This window comes from Poromitra crassiceps (assembly GCF_964638095.1).
Source record: "Poromitra crassiceps genome assembly, chromosome: 20".
Lineage (NCBI taxonomy): Eukaryota > Metazoa > Chordata > Actinopteri > Beryciformes > Melamphaidae > Poromitra > Poromitra crassiceps.
The window spans coordinates 7,753,501-7,776,109 of record NC_139637.1 but is presented as its reverse complement, the minus strand read 5'-3'; the positions used below and the strand labels follow the sequence as shown (position 1 = coordinate 7,776,109).

At 46.6% G+C, this 22,609-nt stretch overlaps 2 protein-coding genes across 2 annotated transcripts in view; both read left to right on the top strand.

The window, feature by feature from the left end:
• Positions 1-22,609, top strand: part of LOC310794544 (NLR family CARD domain-containing protein 3-like) — a gene marked incomplete at its 5' end in the record, with an annotated part of 243,770 nt that overhangs the window by 96,831 nt on the left and 124,330 nt on the right. The window lies entirely within an intron of this gene.
• LOC310794437 (NLR family CARD domain-containing protein 3-like) lies at positions 5-22,567 on the top strand (the record flags this gene model as incomplete). Its single annotated transcript, XM_083656437.1, has 7 exons — positions 5-23; positions 1,331-3,128; positions 3,224-3,397; positions 11,972-12,116; positions 12,241-12,245; positions 12,301-12,347; positions 21,765-22,567. 7 exons carry the CDS (start codon positions 5-7, stop codon positions 22,301-22,303), a joined length of 2,727 nt encoding a protein of 908 aa, XP_083512563.1. The 3' UTR covers positions 22,304-22,567.

Here is a 22,609-nt window from a genome sequence, read left to right as displayed (position 1 = left end):
TAACATGATGGAGGGAGGAAGTGGTGGCAAAATGGGAGATATATGATTAGTTAAATATAGACATTTCTCAAGAAAGATTGATTCAATTCCAGATTGCAAAATAATATTCACAATCCTCATGAATCATCAGCTAAAATGATTGATTTATTCATGTGGGTGTATAATGCTGAACACAGTATCATTAACTCATTGAGTGCCAGCCACTTTTGGAGAACGGACGCTCCCAGTGCCAGAGTTTCAGAGCGTTTTCAGTGATTTCTCGAGGCCCACAGAATATTGTGTGATATTACTATGTAAACACCGAACACGCAAAAAGAACAAGGAGACTCTATTGTATCATCAGCAAAAAAAAGTTTATTGATACCATTTTCCGTTCTTTAGTTATCAGCCGGAGAAGATAGGTCAAAAACAGCAAAAACATGCATTTCTATCTAGAAGCTGAGATATTCACCCTTTTGTGAAAGGCAGCATTTCAAGCACATTCACTGACTCTAGCTAATATTTTCTGATGTAGTGACCTGGTGTAGTTCTGTGGAGCCTGCGTGCCCCACCCCCCTCTCCCCCACTGAGCTGCAAACTCCTCCCCACATGCACCCAGTCTATTTTCGGAGCCTCCGTTTTTGCGGGCGGTGCGGCTCACAGCGGCTCACAGCGCGACAGCGCTGCGACAGCTCACAGCGCCACAAGGAAATGCCAAACGGGACTGCAGGTAAAGGTTTGGCCCTTCGGGGTCGGGTGCTGCCTTTCTGGTGGGTAATCGTGTGGAGAAACTATATGCAGACAGACAGACAGAGGCAGAGGAGCAGTTGTGTGCGCGGATTGATTGTTGTTGCCAGGCACCGTCAAGCAGCAGCCAGAGCAATCTACATGGCTCTGGGCTGCAGCATGAGCGGTTTCGCTTTGATCACGGCTTTTTCAGGCTGTATTCCTGACATTTCTGTAATCTGGAGAGCACTGTCGCCACCTAAGGGTTCTGTAAAATAGGTTAGACACATTCAATAGCTCCCATATTGTAAGAGGCGATGTAAGAGGCTTAGATCGACATCCCCCCGTCAAAAAACGCAATTGACGACTTTAGTCGTCAATGGCACTCTACGTCACTAAATGAATTGACGACTAAAGTCGTCATTGGCACTCAATGAGTTAAAGAACAAATGCCACCACAGATGCATTTCACATTGGGTAGCACACACAGTCAGGACCTGTTTGTCCACCAGTGATGAGCAGAATAGATGCTATAGGGTTAGGAAAAGTATGCATTCGCAGATTAATATTTACACTTCTCATATTTACAGCAACACCCACTGATTGATGTAATTTGTACTTTCAGAAACTCTTGCTGGAGTGTGCCAACGTAATCACAAATCCAGTCTGAAGGAGAAGTTCCAGTGTCTGTTTGAGGGGATTGCTAAAGCAGGAAACCCAACACTTCTGAATCAGACCTACACAGAGCATTACCTCACAGAGGGAGGGAGTGGAGATGTCAATGATGAACATGAGGTGAGACAGATTGAAGCAGCATCCAGGAAACCAGTGAGACCGGAAACAATAATCAAAAGTGAAGACATCTTTAAACCCTTACCTGGAAGAGATGAACCAACCAGAACATTGATGACAAAGGGAGTGGCTGGCATTGGGAAAACAGTCTTAACACAGAAGTTCACTCTGGACTGGGCTGAAGACAAAGCCAACCAGGATATACAGTTCACATTTCCATTCACTTTCCGAGAGCTGAATCTGCTGAAAGGGAAAAAGTACAGCTTGGTGGAACTTCTTCATCACTTCTTTCCTGAGACCAAAGGAATCTTCAGATTTGACAAGTTCCATGTTGTGTTCATCTTTGACGGTGTGGATGAGTGTCGACTTCCTCTGGACTTCCAGAACAACAGGATTGTGACTGATGTTACAGAGTCAACCTCGGTGGACGTGCTGCTGACAAACCTTATCAAGGGAAAACTGCTTCCCGCTGCTCACCTCTGGATGACCACACGACCGGCAGCAGCCAAGCAGATCCCTCCTGAGTGCATTGACATGGTGACAGAGGTGAGAGGCTTCACTGACTCACAGAAGGATGAGTACTTCAGGAAGAGATTCATAGATAAGAAGCAGGCCAGCAGAATCATCTCCCACATCAAGACTTCACGAACCCTCCACATCATGTGCCACATACCAGTGTTTTGTTGGATCACTGCTACAGTTCTGGAGCTTGTGTTGAAAACCAGAGAGGGAAGAGACATGCCCAAGACCCTGACTGAGATGTACATCCACTTCCTGCTGGTTCAGTCCAAACAGGCGGATGTCAAGTATCATGGGAGTGCTGAAACAGATCCAATCTGGAATAAAGAGAGCAGGAAGATGATTCTCTCTCTGGGAAAATTGGCTTTTGAGGAGCTAGAGAGAGGCAACCTAATCTTCTATGAAGCCGACCTGAGAAAGTGTGACATTGATATCAGAGCAGCCTCAGTGTACTCAGGAGTGTTCACACAGATCTTTAAAGAGGAGCGTGGGCTGAACGAGGACACTGTGTTCTGCTTTGTCCATCTGAGCATTCAGGAGTTTCTGGCTGCAGTTTATGTCTTTCTGTCCTTCATCAACACTGGTGTCAATCTCCTGTCAGAAAGTCAATCAACATCCTGTTGGTCAACACTATCAAGACACAAATCTAAGCTAACACGCCTCTACCAGAGTGCTGTGGACAAAGCCTTACAGAGTCCAAATGGGCACCTGGACTTGTTCCTCCGCTTCCTCCTGGGTCTTTCACTAGAGACCAATCAGACTCTCCTAAGAGGCCTGCTGACACAGACAGGAAGTAGTTTGGAGACCAATCAGAAAACGGTCCAGTACATCCAGGAGAAGATCAAGGTGAATCCCTCTTCAGAGAAAAGCATCAATCTGTTCCACTGTCTGAATGAGCTGAATGACCGTTCTCTAGTGGAGGAGATCCAACAGCACCTGAGTTCAGGAAGTCTCTCCACAGCCAGACTCTCCCCTGCTCAGTGGTCAGCTCTGGTCTTCATCTTACTGTCATCAGAAAAAGAGCTCGATGTGTTTGACCTGAAGAAATACTCTGCTTCAGACGAGGCTCTCCTGGGGCTGCTGCCGCTGGTCAAAGCCTCCAATAAATCTCTGTAGGTGCATGCATAACTTGATGTCTTCAATATGAAATGCAATATACAGAACAAACTATTTTCAAATTTCTTGTTCATGGCTAATTCTTCCCCAGGTTGAGTGGCTGTAAGCTATCAGAGAGAGGCTGTGAAGCTCTGGCCTCAGTTCTCAGCTCCCAGTCCTCTAGTCTGCGAGAGCTGGACCTGAGTAACAACGACTTGGAAGATCCAAGTGTGAAGCTGCTCTCTGCTGGACTGGAGAGTCCACACTGTAGACTGGAGAGTCTCAGGTCAGTATCCCTTAAGCCTATGGTACACCAATCAAACCTTCTCCAACAAACACAGACAAGCACAGATGTTTGTTTGGTGCCCCGTTGCTGGCTGTCGTTTGGAATTGTTTGGAGATGTTTGGTCAGATTCAACATGTTCAATCCTTTATAGAGGTCTTCACAGGTCTACTCGGGTATTACACATAATGATAGAATAGATAGCGATAGAATCGGACCCGACCCGGACCCTAATTGATCATAATAAATATGGACCCGGACCCGTACGGGTCTCGGGTCGGGTCCCAGGTCCTAGGATCCGAGTAGCCCCGTGAAGACCTCTATAAAGGATTGAACATGTTGATCAGTGCTGATCACGAGAGAAACGTATGAAAACACACAGCGCGCACAGAGGAGGCTCTCCTGGGGCTGCTGCTGCTGGTCAAAGCCTCCAATAAATCTCTGTAGGTGCATGCATAACTTGATATCTTCAATATGAAATGCAATATACAGAAAATCTATTTTCAAATTTCTTGTTCATGGCTAATTCTTCCCCAGGTTGAGTGGCTGTAAGCTGTCAAAGAGAAGCTGTGAAGCTCTGGCCTCAGTTCTCAGCTCCCAGTCCTTTAGTCTGCGACAGCTGGACCTTAGTAACAACGAATTGGAAGATCCAGGTGTGACGCTGCTCTCTGCTGGACTGGAGAGTCCACACTGTAGACTGGAGAGTCTCAGGTCAGTATCCCTTAAGCCCATGGTACACCAATCAAACCTTCTCCGACAAACACAGATGTTTGTTTGATGCCCCGTTGCTGGCTGTCCTTGTTTGGAATTGTTTGGAGATGTTTGGTCAGATTCAACATGTTCAATCCTTTATAGAGGTCTTCACAGGTCTACTCGGGTATTACACATAATGATAGAATAGATAGTGATAGAATCTGACCCGAACCGGACCCTAATTGATCATAACACCGGCACCGGTGACCCCTGTTTCAATCCACGGTCAGTGTGGACATCGTGGAGGACTAGAAGTACCTTGGAGTATACATTGACAATAAACTGGACTGGGCTAAGAACACTGAAGCACTCTACAAGAAGGGGCAAAGCCGTCTCTACTTCCTGATAGAGCTGTCGCGATTCCTCGAGTACCTCGAATAACTCGAATAATTAAATTGATCGAGGCCAAAATGATTCGCCTCGACACGGCATTTAGAGAGACTGTTTCTCACGGACGCTTACTGGTGTGGCACAGCGCTCTTCCTGTGTAAACACGTGAGGACACAGACAGACCAGAGAGCAGCTATAGCGACTAGCGAGCGGACCCCGCAAAATGGAACGAGGCGACGGAGAAAGCAGACAGGAGGAGCCGGGAAGGGAAGAACCAGGGCCGAAAAAGCGACCGAAACTGTCTAAAGTGTGGGATCATTTCACGCTGAAAAAGGACACGAACTCAGTGGTGTGCAAGTACTGTAAGACGATCCTTGCATATCACAACAGTACCTCGTCAATGCTTCAGCACCTGAACCGTAAACATCCAGTCTACGCATCCACCAGCGCATCTACGTCGAGCGGAGCAAGGTAACGTAACGTTAACTATACACAACGCTAATGTAAATGTATGCTAATGATTGCTACTTGATATTAAGACTAGTAGTAGTTGTGCTGCTGGCTTGCCACGTTGCCAATATGACTATTAGTAACTGCATTCACGCTGCATTTTTTTGATGTGGCTTGCCGTTTTCTGTGAGAAATACAAAGCTCAACCTAACGTTAACCTAACGTTAGCGGCTAATTTAACAGCGTTGTGTGTGTGTGTGTGTGTGTGTGTGTGTGTGATCACACTAGCCTGTTGGTGTGTGAGAGAGAGTGAGTGTGTGTGTGTGAGAGAGAAAGAGTGTGTATGTGGAGAATGTACATTTACACACCCTAGACCGGTCGACTCTTCTCATGATGATTGCAAACAACTATTTAATTGGTGCATTTTAGGCTCCAATTATTACACCACCTGACCTGTTATCTTGCTATTCTGATATTTGTGTCAATAATAGGCAACAGGTCTAGGGTGTGTAAATGCGCATTCTCCAGTTTTGTTATGAACTTACCTAATAAATATCAATATTAATTATTATTTCACCTCTTTTTCAGCGGATCACAGCGTACAATGGACAGCTTTATAAGGACGGGTCCATCATGTTCAAGTGAACAAGCAGCTGAGTTCAGCAATAGCATTTTGAATATGATTGTGACAGACATGCGCCCTCTGTCCATGGTGGAAGATAAAGGATTCAGAAAGATGATTTCGAGTTTCAACCCGAACTACACACTTCCCTCAAGGACCTTCTTCACGAATAAGATGGAGAAAAAGTATGAGGAGGTCAAAGGCAAGTTGATCGAGAGGCTTAAGACGCCAAACATGATGGCACTCACTACTGACATTTGGACAAGTGTAGCGACAGAGGCCTATATGGGGGTGACGTGTCACTTTCTGAGAGAGGATTGGGAAATGGAGTCCCACTGCCTTACAACCATGCCCCTTGAAGAGAGACACACGGGTGCACATATTGCAGAGTGGATTGAAGAGGTTATGTAGGCAGTGAAGGAGAGAGGAAGTGAAGTGGTGAAGGGTTAAAGGAAGTAGGCAGTGAAGGAGAGAGGAAGTGAAGTGGTGAAGGGTTAAAGGAAGTAGGCAGTGAAGGAGAGAGGAAGTGAAGTGGTGAAGGGTTAAAGGAAGTAGGCAGTGAAGGAGAGAGGAAGTGAAGTGGTGAAGGGCTAAAGGAAGTAGGCAGTGAAGGAGAGAGGAAGTGAAGTGGTGAAGGGTTAAAGGAAGTAGGCAGTGAAGGAGAGAGGAAGTGAAGTGGTGAAGGGCTAAAGGAAGTAGGCAGTGAAGGAGAGAGAGTGTTGTGAGGGACTTGGATTTTTTTTTTTCAATATTTTATATATAAAAAAATCAGCCCTCAAAGTCTTGGGACTTGACTTAGACTTGAGCTGAAGAAGACACTAGTTTAATACACACCAGTATGTGTAGAGACATTTATTTTTATTTATTTTATTTTTTAGGCACTGCTTAGCAAGGCAAGGCCCAGATTACGTCACCTCGCTCAATAATGACAGAAAAAACAAAAAAAAGCACTGGTTGGGTTCATGTTAAAACTAAAGCAGTAAATATGTGCAATTACCTTGAGTTAATAAATACAGTTTTCTACAATTTAACTTGGTTGTGGTTTCCCCCTTTTTGCATGCAAGTTTGAAAGTGTTCCAATATAAACCACTAATGTGTGTACTCTTCCATTTTCCTTTGTTGTGAAGCTATCATACAGCGACCAGCGTGCTTGTGCACAGTTTACTGACATCACATTACAGGATTTCTGGGTCTTAAAGTTCAAATGTTTCAGTTATCTCCCGCTGCCATTTGGAAGCAGCAATGTGTGAAGTTGCCTCATGCAGCTGTAAGGTAAATGAACGATGTAAACTAGCTAGTAAGCCATTCATTCATATTATTTAACGGTTTCTGTACACTGGAAGAACTCAAACGTCAGGTTGAAAAGATGACACTGCCAGTTCTATGCAATTTAAAAATAAAAATGTTGTTTTTTCTAAGAAAGAAACTAATGTAGTTGTTTATTTGAAGAGATTTATCTTATTTTTTGGTGTATAGTTACGATAAGCCTTTGAAAACACAAAAAAGGGTTCTTATCCGATTACTCGATTAATCGATGGATTATTCGGTAGAATACTCGATTACTAAAAGAATCGATAGTTGCAGCTCTACTTCCTGAGATGGCTGAGGTCCTTCAACGTCTGCCGGACCATGCTGAGGATGTTCTATGAGTCGGTGGTGGCCAGTGCCTTCCTGTATGCTATCGTGTGCTGGGGCAGCAGGCTGAAGGCAGCGGATGCCAACAGACTCAACAAACTGATCCGTAAGGCCAGGGACATTGTGGGGCTGGAGCTGAGCTCTCTGACAGCGGTGTCGGAGAAGAGAACGCTGACCAGGCTACGCTCTATCATGAACAATGACTCTCACCCACTCCACGGCGTGCTGGTCAAACACAGGAGTACATTCAGTGAGAGGCTGATCCCACTCAGATACACCACAGAGAGGCACAGGAAATAATTCCTGCCTGTGAAGTAGCTGGCGTCCCGTGTTGTGCACAAGCATGCTCTGACGTATGTGTGCGCGTTTGCGTGACAGGTCTACCTGAGATCGTGAGGATTACTTTTTCTTTTCTTCTCTTTTTACATAGAAAACACTGCATTCTGCCAGGCAATGATCTAACGCAGTAACGCAGCCTTTCTTGGATTAGTAACTGTAATATAATTACTGTTTTGGAAATTGTAACGCCTTATATTACTTTGTTACTGAAAAAGTAAGTAATTACAGTAACACGCCCAACACTTTATATTTCATCGCGTGGTGAGTACACAAGTCACAACATGTACATGTGAGTGTTTCTGGCGCTGTTAGAATTTGTATTTTGGGTGACTGAACGGCGATACCATAAACCGCTTTCAGACATGCCTTGGAATTCGGGAGTTACAGTATCTAGAGGGCATCCGGATGGCGGTGTATGTATGTATGAACACATTTTGGTGAGCTATGCAAGCTCCCGCGACCCTCATACTATCCGGAGGTAAGACAACCTTGAGCCCTTGTATCAGGGATGGATTGTCCCCCCCCCCCAGAGCTCCGTGAAGTAGCCAGCTCAGTGAGTGCATGAGGAGAGGGAGGGAGACAGAAAGCCAGCGTGGCAGATTATTATTATACTGTATGTGAATGAGCGAGCAAAAATAACATCATGCCGTTTCAGTTTTTCCAAATGAAGCTCGAACCTGCTCCGTGTGTGTCAGCCAACAGGCTACATGTTGCTAGATTGAAATGCTCGTGGCTTTGATCTTATTTCATTTCTGCATAGCTTCGCACAGCACACACATTTAATGAGCATTTTTGGACACAAGGGTCGTCCTGCTTCCCAGTATTAGACATTGCTAGCCTAGGTAGGGTATCTGGATCGGTGTTCCTTCGCCTTTCCGACATGCTGCCACTCCGAACGTTAACTTCCATCATTCGGACTGGCGGTCGTTCACCTTAGAAGCCGCAATGCCGACCTTAGGTTTAGGCGTGGGGGTGGGAGAGGTTAGGTTTTGGGTTAGGGTCTGGGGGAGGTTAGGTTTAGGCATAGGGGGAGGTTAGGTTTGGCGTGGGGGTTGGGAGAGGTTAGTGAAAAACGGGGAATATAGACCCCCTTTCGGAGTGCCGATATTTCGGAGTGGCAGAACGTCGGAGTGGCAGCACGTCGGAGTGGCAGCATGTAACCATCTGGATCTGGTTGCGTTCATGCCTTTGATTTAATGTTTACACAGCGTTTGTGAAGATTCACGTGCAGAACCGCAAATTCCAAGTAGCGTCAAGTCAGGCAGTATAAACGGAAACTTCAGGGTATAACCTTCGCAATAATGGCAATTAAATGAAGTAAATGCATGTGTAATGTTTTTTTGTGTGTGTTATCCGAAAGATACAGAACAGAGATAAACTGGAAGAATATCTGCTCCCTTCGAAAAGTCAATTTTAACCCGTAGTGAGTCGACCGTTCCGATTTCTTGTTACTAAGCAATACAACATTGATTTCATTTTGAAGGTAAAAACGTCTAGCTTCCTGTATTCTGTATAATTCTAGTAGGGTTGACGCATTTTAGGACTGAACATAGCAAAGACCTGTTTTATTTTTAGCGCTTGAGACTCGAGGAAATCGATGCATATGGGCGTGAGTTGTAGGGTTGTTTAATTAATTACTAACGTTATGCGCAAACGATTATATGCCATGAACGTTAGCAGTTATCGCCCATTGTCTATTTTTAGCAACTTGTTTTCAGACTCTGCATGTCATGATAGTTTGTTGAATGTCAATGCGATTCACTTAAAGCAGCTACGAGCAAGATTTTCGATTGTTATTAAACAGTCTGAATGTAATATTGATGCATCACATCTTACCTATAATAGTAGCTGAGACCAAAGCCGTGTGAATCGGAGATTGCTCTCTTGATGCTTATAGAGTCTGTGTCTGTCTTCCGGCGGGCTGGATAGACCAGGAAGTGAAATGAAACGTTTTACGGCAGCTGCCTGCCTTCAACCGTTTCGCTCTGCCTAGCAACATACCATAAACAAGGAGAACGCCATGCTCGCTACATCCAGGGGCTTGCTACTCTCGCAAACATCTTTCGTTATATTCTAACAGTTTGTTTTGAAGTAATTTTGTTATTTTGTGGTTATGGATGAAGTCGCTGCCGCAAACCGTTTCATTTCACTTCCTGATCTGCCCCGGCCGCAGACAGACTAATCATCAAGACAACACTGGCCGATTCACTCGGTGTTCAAGCGAGACTACTCTGCGTTGGTCTCGTCTACTATTAGAGGTAAGATGTGAGGCATCGATATTAAAATTAGACTGTCGAAACAACAACAACAATCGAAAACCTTGCTCGTAGCTGCTTTAAGGCTATGCTCAGACAGTGAAGTACAGCTGTGTGGTCAGTTTTCACAACTCCCCATTGTGTGGTCATGTCCAAATTCCCCCCACCCCCGCCCCCTCTCTACTTTACACCCTACTTTACATGCTCCACATGTATGAAAGCAACATGCCTCATGTCTGAAAGGGTACACTTCACATATCCCCCGGGTCAGGCTCAGGGCAAGGGAATTGGAGGAATAACACTCCAACCTGACAGGAGGAACTAAATACAGTACCAGCAACAATTGTGCAGCCTACACATTTGAGGCCATAGAGACCTCCCAGGAAGCTACAGGATGAGGAACCAAATAAATTTAACTGAGCAAAATATCAATCAAAAAACAATGTCTGACTCAGAGAAATGGAGAGAAATCAATATCATCATTTGCTTTTAGGGTTACAATCCAAAATGTTTCTCTTTGGAGGAGATGTTTGAGTCTATCCCCTCCTCTGGCAGATTTGGGGATGACTTCTATTACCATGAAATGCCATGCATTTCTGTGTTGGGCCTCTACCCTGATTTATTTATTTATTTTAAAGGCTTTTTAACTGTTCTACCTGAAACAGAGTGGCCTTGGATTTTTCAAGTTTTTCCTGTACTCTACTCCATTTTTTGACTTTTACAAGGATCCAACTTGAACTTTTTCTCATGCTTCTCTCCACCCTCACCAAAGAGCACCTGTTTCAGTGATTTTACTAAGGACCCACGCAGCACTTCCTCAACCCTTCTGTTAAATAAAGTTTGACTGAGCTCCAGCTAAATTGTCAAATCAAGTATTGCAGCCTGCTTGCCACCCAGGCACTTACTATATGTAGCCTACTTAATTTATATGATATAAATGTAACCAAACAGGTCGGCTTTGTGCACACAGGAGAAGTAGTTTAATTTTCTTTTGAAGAGAGATCCTTTATTGATTTGTTTGGGAAGAGGGTTTACTCTGAACACATTTGAGAACTGAACTGAATTGAAGAAACTGAATGTTTACCTTTTGCTGTACAGTACCTCCAATACACTGGATATTGGGTTTGCATTCTCACTCTGATTATGTAAGGGTTAATGCACGACGAGGTGTCCATTATCAGAAATTTTTGGACGACATGGAGGCGTAAACCGTCCGAGGCGAAGCCGCGAAGTCCAATCATTTCTGATAATGGACACCTTGAAGTGCATTAACCCGCTTATACCATGGTCACTTGCCAAAGAAATAAAACAAGACCATTCATTTATATTTCCATGCATTTTGCAATCAAAATCTAGTTTTCATAACCTTGAATATGAGTTGAGAACCGGCGATACAAAATAGTCCCCTCAGCTGCTCAAGATTAGGCTATCATTGGATAAAATGGCCGCTTAGTGCCTGCACCTGGCACAATTCTAGAGTCAAGCTAACTAATAATTTAGCCAATTGTATGTAACATATGAAATAAAAGCAAACGGCAATGTCTAAGAATGCAACGCCATGTAACTAACTGGCTCGTTAATTCTCGCATTCAAGGGAATTACATTAACGTCTGCGAGTCTTATAGACGTAAATGGCTCGCGCTGCGCTCGGAGGAGACTGAAAACCATCAGCTTTCTATGTTGGAGTCCAGGTATGTTTTGTGCAAGGACGTCTCTGTGTGTTGCTGGTAACTGCCCATTTCGTCGTTTTCCTTTTGTTGATCTCGTCTTTTTCCTCTTCGACTTGATTTGTATCAGTGATAAGAGGCAGCGTGCGCTCTCCCAGAGCGCCTGGCTGCTGCTTGCTGCAAGTTGTAAACAGAGGGTTTGACAGTTGACAGCTGAGAGCCCGGCTTCTGTCAGCTGACCTCTCTGTGCCTCAGTTGTTGAAACCTGAAAAAGTAGAAAGGACTTCTAATATTCTGTCAGACAGTGAGTAGAGAACTCTCAAACTGCAGCACATAACCACATAGCTGACCAGCCAACGGTATGAGGCAGTAACCGTTTTGCTAGAATTTGACGGCATTATCACAACTAATTTCACAGTAGGCTGCTAATCAAATCTGACATGGATTAATTTGTGTGTGTGTGTGTGTGTGTGTGTGTGTGTGTGTGTGTGTGTGTGTGTGTGTGTGTGTGTGTGTGTGTGTGCAGTTTGTCAGGCTGTCTGCTTACAGAGGAAGGCTGTGCTTCTCTGGCCTCAGCTCTGAGCTCCAACCCCTCCCATCTGAGAGAGCTGGACCTGAGCTACAATCATCCAGGAGGCCCAGGAGTGGAGCTGCTCTCTGCTGGACTGGAGGATCCACACTGGAGACTGGACTCTCTCAGGTATATATTTAAAAAGCATCACCCTCCCCTATTTCCTCCAGTGACCCCTTCCATAAAAAACGAACGGTCCCTATTATATGGAAAACCCTTCATAGGGAAGGTTTTGTTTCTGTCCTCAAATAGAATACTCTGGTCTGACTTTGTTTGCCCCACAGTGTGGACCATGGTGGAGTCCAGTGGTTGAAACCAGGTCTGAGGAAGTGTAAGTGTTTATCTCCCTAATAAATGCACGACTGTCTGTCTGTATGTTCTCTGTTTATCACACATCTCGAGAGCCGTTCGTCCGATCGACTTCAAACTTGCAGAGTGTGTTTCTGAGACACTGAGAAAATGCAGTGTTGAATAGTGCAAATTAGACACATGACATGTTCAATATTAATACTTTTAGACAAGATTTTTACTATAAGCACCGCCCCACTGGGATGCGCTGGCGAGCAACCAGCGAGCCGGAAGCTGTGTGGCGCTGGCGGAGCTTAATAATATATGTGAAATTTGTGGACCTATAGGAGGTAAATCTGTGCATGGATTTTATTTTCTCCAGCGGATATCTTAAGGCTGCAACACACCACCAAACTTCAAAAGACAAAGAATGCCGACTGTTGCATCACCTCACGTCTCCTGTGTCGCGGCCAAAAATGTGCACTTGAACACACTGCAAAGACAACAGTCAACTAGTATAGCACGTATGTTACTGTGACTGCATGAGACCATAGTCAAGTCAAGTTTATTTGGATAGCCCTACTTCACAAGCATGTCTCAGAGGACTTCACAGAAAATATGTCTAGCTAATTCTAGCTGACACAACAGTAGCAATTACAGTAGTAAGGAAAACACATTGAACAATCATATGATAGAGAAATATAGAAATATAGAATAGAAAGGGTGCCATGCTTTAGGGTAGAATGGGTGCTATGCTTTAGAATAGTGGGGGAGGAGAGATCAGGAGAGGGAGGAGGTGGGGAGTGTGCAGGGGAGGGAGAGCAGGGGGAATGTGAGAGGAGAGAGCAGGAAAGTGATGAGGTCAATTTCCCACATGAATGGGAAATGTGGGGGAGGAGAGAGCAGGGAAGGAGAGGTGTGGAAGGAGCAGGGGAAGGGGGAAAGCGAAAGATAATGGGTGCCATGGTATAGAATAGAATGGGTGCCATGCTTTAGAATAGTGGCGGAGGATAGTTCAGGAAAGGGAGGAGGTGGGGAGGGAGAGCAGGGGGAGTATGAGAGAGAGTATGAGGAGAGAACAGGGAAAGGAGGGGATGCCATGCTTTAGAGTAGAATGAGTGGCATGCTTTAGAGTGTGAGAGAGGAGAGAGCAGGAAAAGGGGGGAGCAAATCAGACAATCTGACTACTCTAGCCATTAACCAGAACTAACTAGAACACAGGGAATCTAGCTAATCTACAGCCTAGTCTGCCCTGTCCTATTCTGCTCTAGTCTGATTTTAGCCTGAACACTATAACAGGTCTACAGCCTACAGTTAGGCTGTAGCTAATCTATCGCCTAACCTAAGCTATTCTAACCTACCGGCATCCCTTGACCAGTGATTGAGAGCACCGATGCCCCCCACCCCGGCCCCCGCCCCCACACACATAAGGCATGGGAGAGAAGGCCAGGCCGGGACACAGCGCTCCTCCCCTCACCCCCAGTGCGCACCACATGGATTGCCTCAGTGACTTGTTGGCTGAGGAGGAACCTTGTGAGGGCCGATGTACTGTAGGGGCCCAACTATGGACCCCCTCTGGGGACCCTCCTCCGGGACAGGCCGAGAAGATGCCGGGCTAACCATTTACAGTTTCACATTGTAGAAATAAAATTGACAAAAGAACAGAAAATTCAAAATGTAAATAGGAGTCCAACAAAAGCAATAGGAAAATGTAGTCTTTAAATGATCCTAAGATCAGGGAAGAAAGTTGAAAGTGTAAAAAGGTAGATTCCAAAAATAAATCGAAAATATAATCTAAGTGTTAGAAAGTTCAGGGAATACAAGGTAATTAGCGAGGTGAAAAAGGGGAAAATTATCAGGAGTTCCACGAGGGTGATCTGAGGGATCCATGAGTCCGCATTGGTGGCATCAACCAAGATGAGAGGAGGGGAGGATAGGGGTCGGTGGTGATGATGAGGCTGGGGAAGGTGGGAGGCGAAGGAGTAGTGGGTAGATGGGCCAGAGTGACGACAGGTGGCCAGGACGATGACGATCGGATCGAGGGCTGAGGTGGCGGTCGACGGGCGGGCGGGGGTGCAAGTCAGGCCAGTGAAGGACACCTGAGGAGGAGAGAGAGAAGAGGGGAGAGCCAGTATGAAGGAATCTGCGCAGAGGTGGAACTAAGTTTGGCAGCTAATAATTTCCTGCCTATACTGCTGGGACAACTGATACTATACTACAAAATCAAGTCTAGATTTATACTGATACTGCTGGCTTGAGACAGCCCGCTCAGCAGTTCAGGACTAAGTTTATTCAGCGGATATTAGATATTCTGTCCATACTACTAGGATGACTAATACTATACTGCTAATTCAGGTCTAGGTAGTCTAGGTCTAAGTTTAGACTGATACTGCTGGCTTGAGATAGCCCGCTCAGCAGTTCAGGACTAAGTTTATTCACCAGCTATTAGTTTTTCTATCTAAGCTACTGGGTCGACTGATGCCATATTATTAAATTAGGTCTAAGTCTAAGTTTATACTGATATTGCTGGCTTGAGACAGCCCGCTCAGCAATTCAGGATTATATATACTCAACAGCTAATAAATGTTTCCAGAGAATGACACCATCAAACACAACCATATGATTGGGAAAATAAATGGGTTTTGAGTGTAGTTTTGAAGATTTCAATAGAGCCAGCTTCCCTAACTGACCGTAGGACTGTGCATATAAACCAGATACATGAAACAAAGCAGTGCTTGCCAATATCTGATAAAAAATAGTTGCAAATGGCCCTGCTGTTGTCAGGCCTTGCCTGGTATTTTGCTTGTGAAAGAAGAAAGGAAGAAGTAGATGCGTAAATATAAGGAGAAGCTGAACTAAATGTGTCATATCATACAGGCTCAAAGGGCTTTCCTGAAGCCCATGCTGTTGTGAAGATTTTGAGTGACATCACTGATGATATTACTCAGGCCCACCTACTCAGCCATCACCACTGAGTGACATCACTGATGACATTACTCAGGCCCACCTACTTAGCCATCACCACTGAGTGACATCACTGATGATATTACTCAGGCCCACCTACTTAGCCATCACCACTGAGTGACATCACTCACCACTGAGTGACATCATAGTTGTCATAACCAGCTTTTGTCCTATATCACTTGAAAGTTGCTCATTAAATAGACTCCTCGGACATAATAAACTTAACGACCTGATCTGTCAGAGGACCTATCGAGGACTGTTCTGCTTCTTTTACAACAGCGCCTCCAGTCATTCTGTTGCAGTGGAACAAACTGTTAGGCTTTGGTTCTTATCAATGTAAGCTCTTTGGCACAAATGGTGATGTGTGTTGTTACAGCGCGTGCACATGTACGTTTTCATAGAACATAAAAGGTGAAACAGGGAGGAGTAACTGACAGGCGGGGAGCTTTAAAACCCCCATCAGTAACTTTTTCACATTAATATAACAGCTTTGTAGTCATTGAAGATGGTCCAGTGTATTCTAAGAGGCAGAATGTTGCCTCTATTGGTCACACAGCGCCCTCCAAAGGCCTCTCCTGGCACTAAGCATTTTGTGCCTGCGTCCCGTAGACAGCATGAGCGGCATACCGCGCATGCGCTGTACAGCCGAAGCGCTGTGTTCAGTAAAACAAGGAAGTAACTCGGTGCGGATTTGATACGAAAATGATGTTTCACGTAACTATGGATTATTATTTCATCATGTGGTGAGTACACAATGTCACATGTACATAGAGCTTTCTGGCACTGTGTTTTGTTGACTTTGAATGGCGATACTGATACAGACTATTGCACCCAGAGGGCGCTGTTTTCCCAATAGCAAAACTTGGAAAAGTTGCTGAATGGGGCTTTAAAGTCGAGCTGAACCCAAAAATTAAATTTCTTTTCTTTTAGTTCAAATACCTGGGTATGCAGTGCACCTATGTATACCAAAAAAAATCACAAAAATCTAATTTCTTTAATTTTTCACACTTTTTCACATCAAAAGTTCATTTTTCAAGATTTCATTCATAACCGTAAACTAAAGTTTGCTGAAGTCACATAGTACTATAACATTTCTACCCCATTTCATCCAATCATATCACGACATGGCAGCTGTCAATCAAATCTTCATTTCAGCATAATTTTCTCTTCTAAATGAAGGGGAAAATGGCACCTAGTGCCTGTCATCTGGCAGAATTCCTATCCCATAAACTAACTACTAACTTGGCCATTTGTATGTTGATATACACAATAAAGAAAACGGTTATGCCTAAGAATGCAAAGAAATGTAACTGGCTCGTTAAAACTCGCATTCCAGGAATATTGTATTTACCACAATAGCGTTAATGGCGCGTGCCTGAGAGCCTGGTTGTCAGGGGTCGCACCTCAGAGATTCCAGGCCGACGGGCTGCACTCTCCACTCTGGCAGCTGGCTGCCTGTGGCTCGCTGAGCTCCACTCAGCCACTAACCTCGCGTCACCAGGCTCTTCCCAAGGAGAACGCAAACAACACGCTGAATCCCACTCGATTTGGGGGTGGAACATGCCAGGATTGGCCAAAGCCCAATCCAGTCCCCATAATTGTCAAATAAAATCATCGACATGCTACTATGACCCGCCTCTCAACCTGTCATCTCAGACAAGTTATGTTTTCAGTCTGAAACGGACTCCGACCCACGCGCCACTTGGGCTCCGAACGGGTTTGGGTTTAAGCACCACAGACACACTGTCAACCCCTATAGGAATATTATAGGGATATTAACACCCTCAGGTCACAGACACACTGTCAACCCCTATAGGAATATTATAGGGATATTAACACCCTGAGGTCTAAGGGTATTTTTTTGGCACTGAACGTCACCAAAGTTACATCGGGCGATGTCACTTTCGTGACACAAAACTAAATCAAATCGTGACTGACAGACACCACACGCCCGCCCATCCATCTAGGCAATTTTATTATAGGATATACAACATACTTGATTATCAGGCTGCTATGCGGCCTGATAATCTAGTTTGCTGGTATTTTGCTGTGTGTGTGTGTGTGTGTGTGTTTGTGTGTGTGTGTGTGTGTGTGTGTGTGTGTGTGTGTTTTTGTGTGTGTGTGTCTGTGTGTGTGTGTGTGTGTGTGTGTGTGTGTGTGTATCGGTAGGTGGCACTATGCCGAATTGCATGAAATCCGGCACTGAAATCCGTGAGGTCCCCCTCAGCGCATTCCCCGAGTGTGAAGTCGATCCGCCGAATGGTTCTCGAGATAAACAAAATTTGTGTTGCCAGTAGGTGGCGCTATGCCAATTGCATGAAATTCAGCACTGCACTCTATCAGGTCCCCCTAAGCCACACATGGGCAAAATACGGCCCACGCATGCGGTGTGGCCCATGATGGAATTGCATTTTTTTTCTTTTTCTTTTTTTCTTCTTTTTTTTTTACACTACACCTGAACACAACATGCAGGATACCTGCTGAATAAGTGTCCAAATGTTCATGTCATTCTGGCCAATACTCCACTTCTGTTATAACATTTCATTTCTAGCGGGCCTGGGGCCCCAGGGCCCGACTCAAAGAAAAACAAAACGACCCCCAAAAACTCAATAAAAGGCAGAATGATGTTAATAAATCTCATCTGCTACAGCCATTGGATTTGTATCACTATTATATCAGGAGATTAACAAGAAATTACCAATCACAACAGGAGAGAGGGTTAAAAATAGGGAGACTGCTGTGAAAATCATGAGTGTTGGCAGGTATGATCTCCAATGTGTGGCCCTTCACTTACTTGATGTAAGCCAGTATGGCCCTCAGGAAAAACATGTTGCCCACCCCTGGTCTAAGCGCTTTCCCCAAGTTTGAAGTTGATCGGACTAACTGTTATCGAGATAAAGCGCTTTCTGTGTTTGCCAGTAGGTGGTGCTATGCCGAATAGCATGAAACTTGGCGTAAGGTGTGTGTGTGGGGGGGTGAGGTGTGTGCGTGGGGGGGGGGGGTGATGTGTGTGTGTGTGGGGGGGTGAGGTGTGTGTGTGTGTGTGTGTGGGGAGTGGGTGAGCTGTCTGTGTGTGGGGGGGTGAGGTGTGTGTGTGTGTGGGGGGGGGGTGAGGTGTGTGTGTGTGTGTGTGGGGGGGGGTGAGGTGTGTGTGTGGGGGGTGAGGTGTGTGTGTGTGGGGGGGGGGTGAGGTGTGGGTGTGTGTGTGTGTGTGTGTGTGTGTGTGGGGTGGGTGAGCTGTCTGTGTGTGGGGGGTGAGGTGTGTGTGTGGGGGGGTGAGGTGTCTGTGTGTGGGGGGGGGGGGGGTGAGGTGTGTGTGTGTGGGGGGTGAGGTGTCTGTGTGTGGGGGGGTGAGGTGTCTGTGTGGGGGGGGTGAGGTGTGTGTGTGTGGGGGGTGAGGTGTGGGTGTGTGTGTGTGGGGGGGGGTGAGGTGTGTGTGTGTGGAGGGGTGAGGTGTGTGTGTGGGGGGGTGAGGTGTCTGTGTGTGTGTGGGGGGTGAGGTGTGTGTGTGTGTGGGGGGGGTGAGGTGTGGGTGTGTGTGTGTGTGTGTGTGGAGGGGTGAGGTGTGTGTGTGGGGGTGAGGTGTGTGTGTGGGGGGGGTGAGGTGTGTGTGTGTGGGGGGGTAAGGTGTGTGTGTGGGGGGGTGAGGTGTGTGTGTGTGTGGGGGGTGAGGTGTCTGTGTGTGGGGGGTGAGGTGTGTGTGTGGGGGCGTGAGATGTGTGTGTGTGGGGGGTGAGGTGTGTGTGTGGGGGGGTGAGGTGTCTGTGTGTGTGGGGGGTGAGGTGTGTGGGGGGGGGGGGTGAGGTGTGTGTGTGTGTGTGGGGTGAGGTGTGTGTGTGTGTGTGGGGGTGAGGTGTGTGTGTGGGGGGTGAGGTGTGGGGGGTGAGGTGTCTGTGTGTGTGGGGGGGTGAGGTGTGTGTGTGTGTGTGGGGGGGGTGAGGTGTGTGTGTGGGGGGGTGAGGTGTGTGTGTGGGGGGGTGAGGTGTGTGCGTGGGGGGGGGGGTGTGCGTGTGTGGTGTGTGTGTGCGTGCGGGGTGTGTGTGTGCGTGCGGTGTGTGTGTGTGTGGTGTATGTGTATGTGTATGTATGGTGTGTGTGTGTGTGTCTGTGTGTGTGTGTGTGTGTGTGTGTGTGTGCGTGCGGTGTCGATCCGCCGAATGGTTCTCGAGATAAACAAAATTTGTGTTGCCAGTAGGTGGCGCTATGCCAATTGCATGAAATTCAGCACTGCACTCTATCAGGTCCCCCTAAGCCACACATGGGCAAAATACGGCCCACGCATGCGGTGTGGCCCATGATGGAATTGCATTTTTTTTCTTTTTCTTTTTTTCTTCTTTTTTTTTTACAGTGCACCTGAACACAACATACAAGATACCTGCTGAATAAGTGTCCAAATGTTCATGTCATTCTGGCCAATACTCCACTTCTGTTATAACATTTCATTTCTAGCGGGCCTGGGGCCAAATGGACTCAAAGAAAAACAAAACGACCCCCAAAAACTCAATAAAAGGCAGAATGATGTTAATAAATCTCATCTGCTACAGCCATTGGATTTGTATCACTATTATATCAGGAGATTAACAAGAAATTACCAATCACAACAGGAGAGAGGGTTAAAAATAGGGAGACTGCTGTGAAAATCATGAGTGTTGGCAGGTATGATCTCCAATGTGTGGCCCTTCACTTACTTGATGTAAGCCAGTATGGCCCTCAGGAAAAACATGTTGCCCACCCCTGGTCTAAGCGCTTTCCCCAAGTTTGAAGTTGATCGGACTAACTGTTATCGAGATAAAGCGCTTTCTGTGTTTGCCAGTAGGTGGTGCTATGCCGAATAGCATGAAACTTGGCGTAAGGTGTGTGTGTGGGGGGGTGAGGTGTGTGCGTGGGGGGGGGGGGGTGATGTGTGTGTGTGTGGGGGGGGTGAGGTGTGTGTGTGTGTGTGGGGAGTGGGTGAGCTGTCTGTGTGTGGGGGGGTGAGGTGTGTGTGTGTGGGGGGGGGGGGTGAGGTGTGTGTGTGTGGGGGGGTGAGGTGTGTGTGTGTGGGGGGGTGAGGTGTGTGTGTGGGGGGTGAGGTGTGTGTGTGTGGGGGGGGGGGTGAGGTGTGGGTGTGTGTGTGTGTGTGTGTGGGGTGGGTGAGCTGTCTGTGTGTGGGGGGTGAGGTGTGTGTGTGGGGGGGTGAGGTGTCTGTGTGTGGGGGGGGGGGTGAGGTGTCTGTGTGTGGGGGGGGGGGTGAGGTGTGTGTGTGTGGGGGGTGAGGTGTCTGTGTGTGGGGGGGTGAGGTGTCTGTGTGGGCGGGGTGAGGTGTGTGTGTGTGGGGGGTGAGGTGTGGGTGTGTGTGTGTGGGGGGGGGGTGAGGTGTGTGTGTGTGGAGGGGTGAGGTGTGTGTGTGGGGGGGTGAGGTGTCTGTGTGTGTGTGGGGGGTGAGGTGTGTGTGTGTGTGGGGGGGTGAGGTGTGGGTGTGTGTGTGTGTGGAGGGGTGAGGTGTGTGTGTGGGGGTGAGGTGTGTGTGTGGGGGGGGTGAGGTGTGTGTGTGTGGGGGGGTAAGGTGTGTGTGTGGGGGGGTGAGGTGTGTGTGTGTGTGGGGGGTGAGGTGTCTGTGTGTGGGGGGTGAGGTGTGTGTGTGGGGGCGTGAGATGTGTGTGTGTGGGGGGTGAGGTGTGTGTGTGGGGGGGTGAGGTGTCTGTGTGTGTGGGGGGTGAGGTGTGTGGGGGGGGGGGGGTGAGGTGTGTGTGTGTGTGTGTGGGGTGAGGTGTGTGTGTGTGTGTGGGGGTGAGGTGTGTGTGTGGGGGGTGAGGTGTGGGTGGTGAGGTGTCTGTGTGTGTGGGGGGGTGAGGTGTGTGTGTGTGTGTGGGGGGGTGAGGTGTGTGTGTGGGGGGGTGAGGTGTGTGTGTGGGGGGGTGAGGTGTGTGCGTGGGGGGGGGGTGTGTGCGTGTGTGGTGTGTGTGTGCGTGCGGTGTGTGTGTGTGTGGTGTATGTGTATGTGTATGTATGGTGTGTGTGTGTGTGTGTGTGTGTGTGTGTGTGTGTGTGTGTGTGTGTGTGTGTGTGTGTGTGTGTGTGTGTGTGTGTGTGTGTGTGTGCGTGCGGTGTGTGTGTGTGTGGTGTGTGTGGTGTGGTGTGTGTGTGTGTCCTACTCTGGTATGAACATGAGAAAAGGCAGATTGAAGTAGAGTTTGGACTTGAACATGTTTGACTATATAAATGATATCAATGCTGTTAAAAGCAGTGTTATGCTTTGACAGAGACATCAGAATAGCCTCCTTTGTTTCAGCTAAATAAAGTATTAAACAGTCAACTGCTGACATGGAAAGTCCCTCACAGCAGCTTGTGACATCTCTTCATTCAGTCCTGCTGTGAAGGAAGATGATGGCTGATAGAATGTGTCACCATGAAAGTGTGAAGAAATTAAAGGTCAAAGTGTTCATAAATCAACAGATAATAAACAGCTCTATTAGAATCAAAAGAGTTTCTGTATTGAGTCTTGTTCTCTCATCAGATGCCTGTGAACTCACACTGGACCCAAACACAGCAGAGAGATACCTCCTCCTGTCTGAAGACAACAGAAAGGTGACGTGTGTGAGAGAGGAGCAGCCATATCCTGATCACCCAGAGAGATTTGACTACGTGCCTCAGCTGCTGTGTAGAGATGGTTTGACTGGTCGCTGTTACTGGGAGGTGGAGAGGGAAGGAAGGGTTTATATAGGAGTGACTTACAGAGGAATCAGCAGGAGAGGAGTGGGTAATGACAGCAGGCTTGGACATAATGAAAAGTCCTGGAGTCTGTACTGCTCTGATGATCATTACACTGCCTGTCACAATAACAGAGAAACAAACATACCTCTCCCCTCCTCTCACTCTAACAGAGTCGCAGTGTATCTTGACTGGCCTGCTGGCTCTCTGTCCTTCTACAATGTTTCCTCTGACAAACTGATTCATATCCACACGTTCAACTCCACCTTCACTGAACCTCTGTACCCTGGGTTCCATCTGTGGTCTGATGGTGACTCAGTGTCTCTGTGTCAGATAGAGGAGTGAGAGAAACACACTGACCAAACACAGCTGCTGACATGATGCTTCACTCTGTACAGGATCACACACACACACACACACACACACACACACACACACACAGTCTGTTGTTGATGATTGACAGGTTAAAATCTTTCTTTTGGACCTTTGTTATGTTTGTATTTTATTCATGTCACCAAACTAAACATCTCTCATGTTTCCAACAATTTAAGGTTAAATTCACATTGTTTGATCGTGTTGCTTTCAAACATTTGATTCTATACTTTATATATAACTTTGACTTAACATGTGATTACAATGTTCCTCAAATCA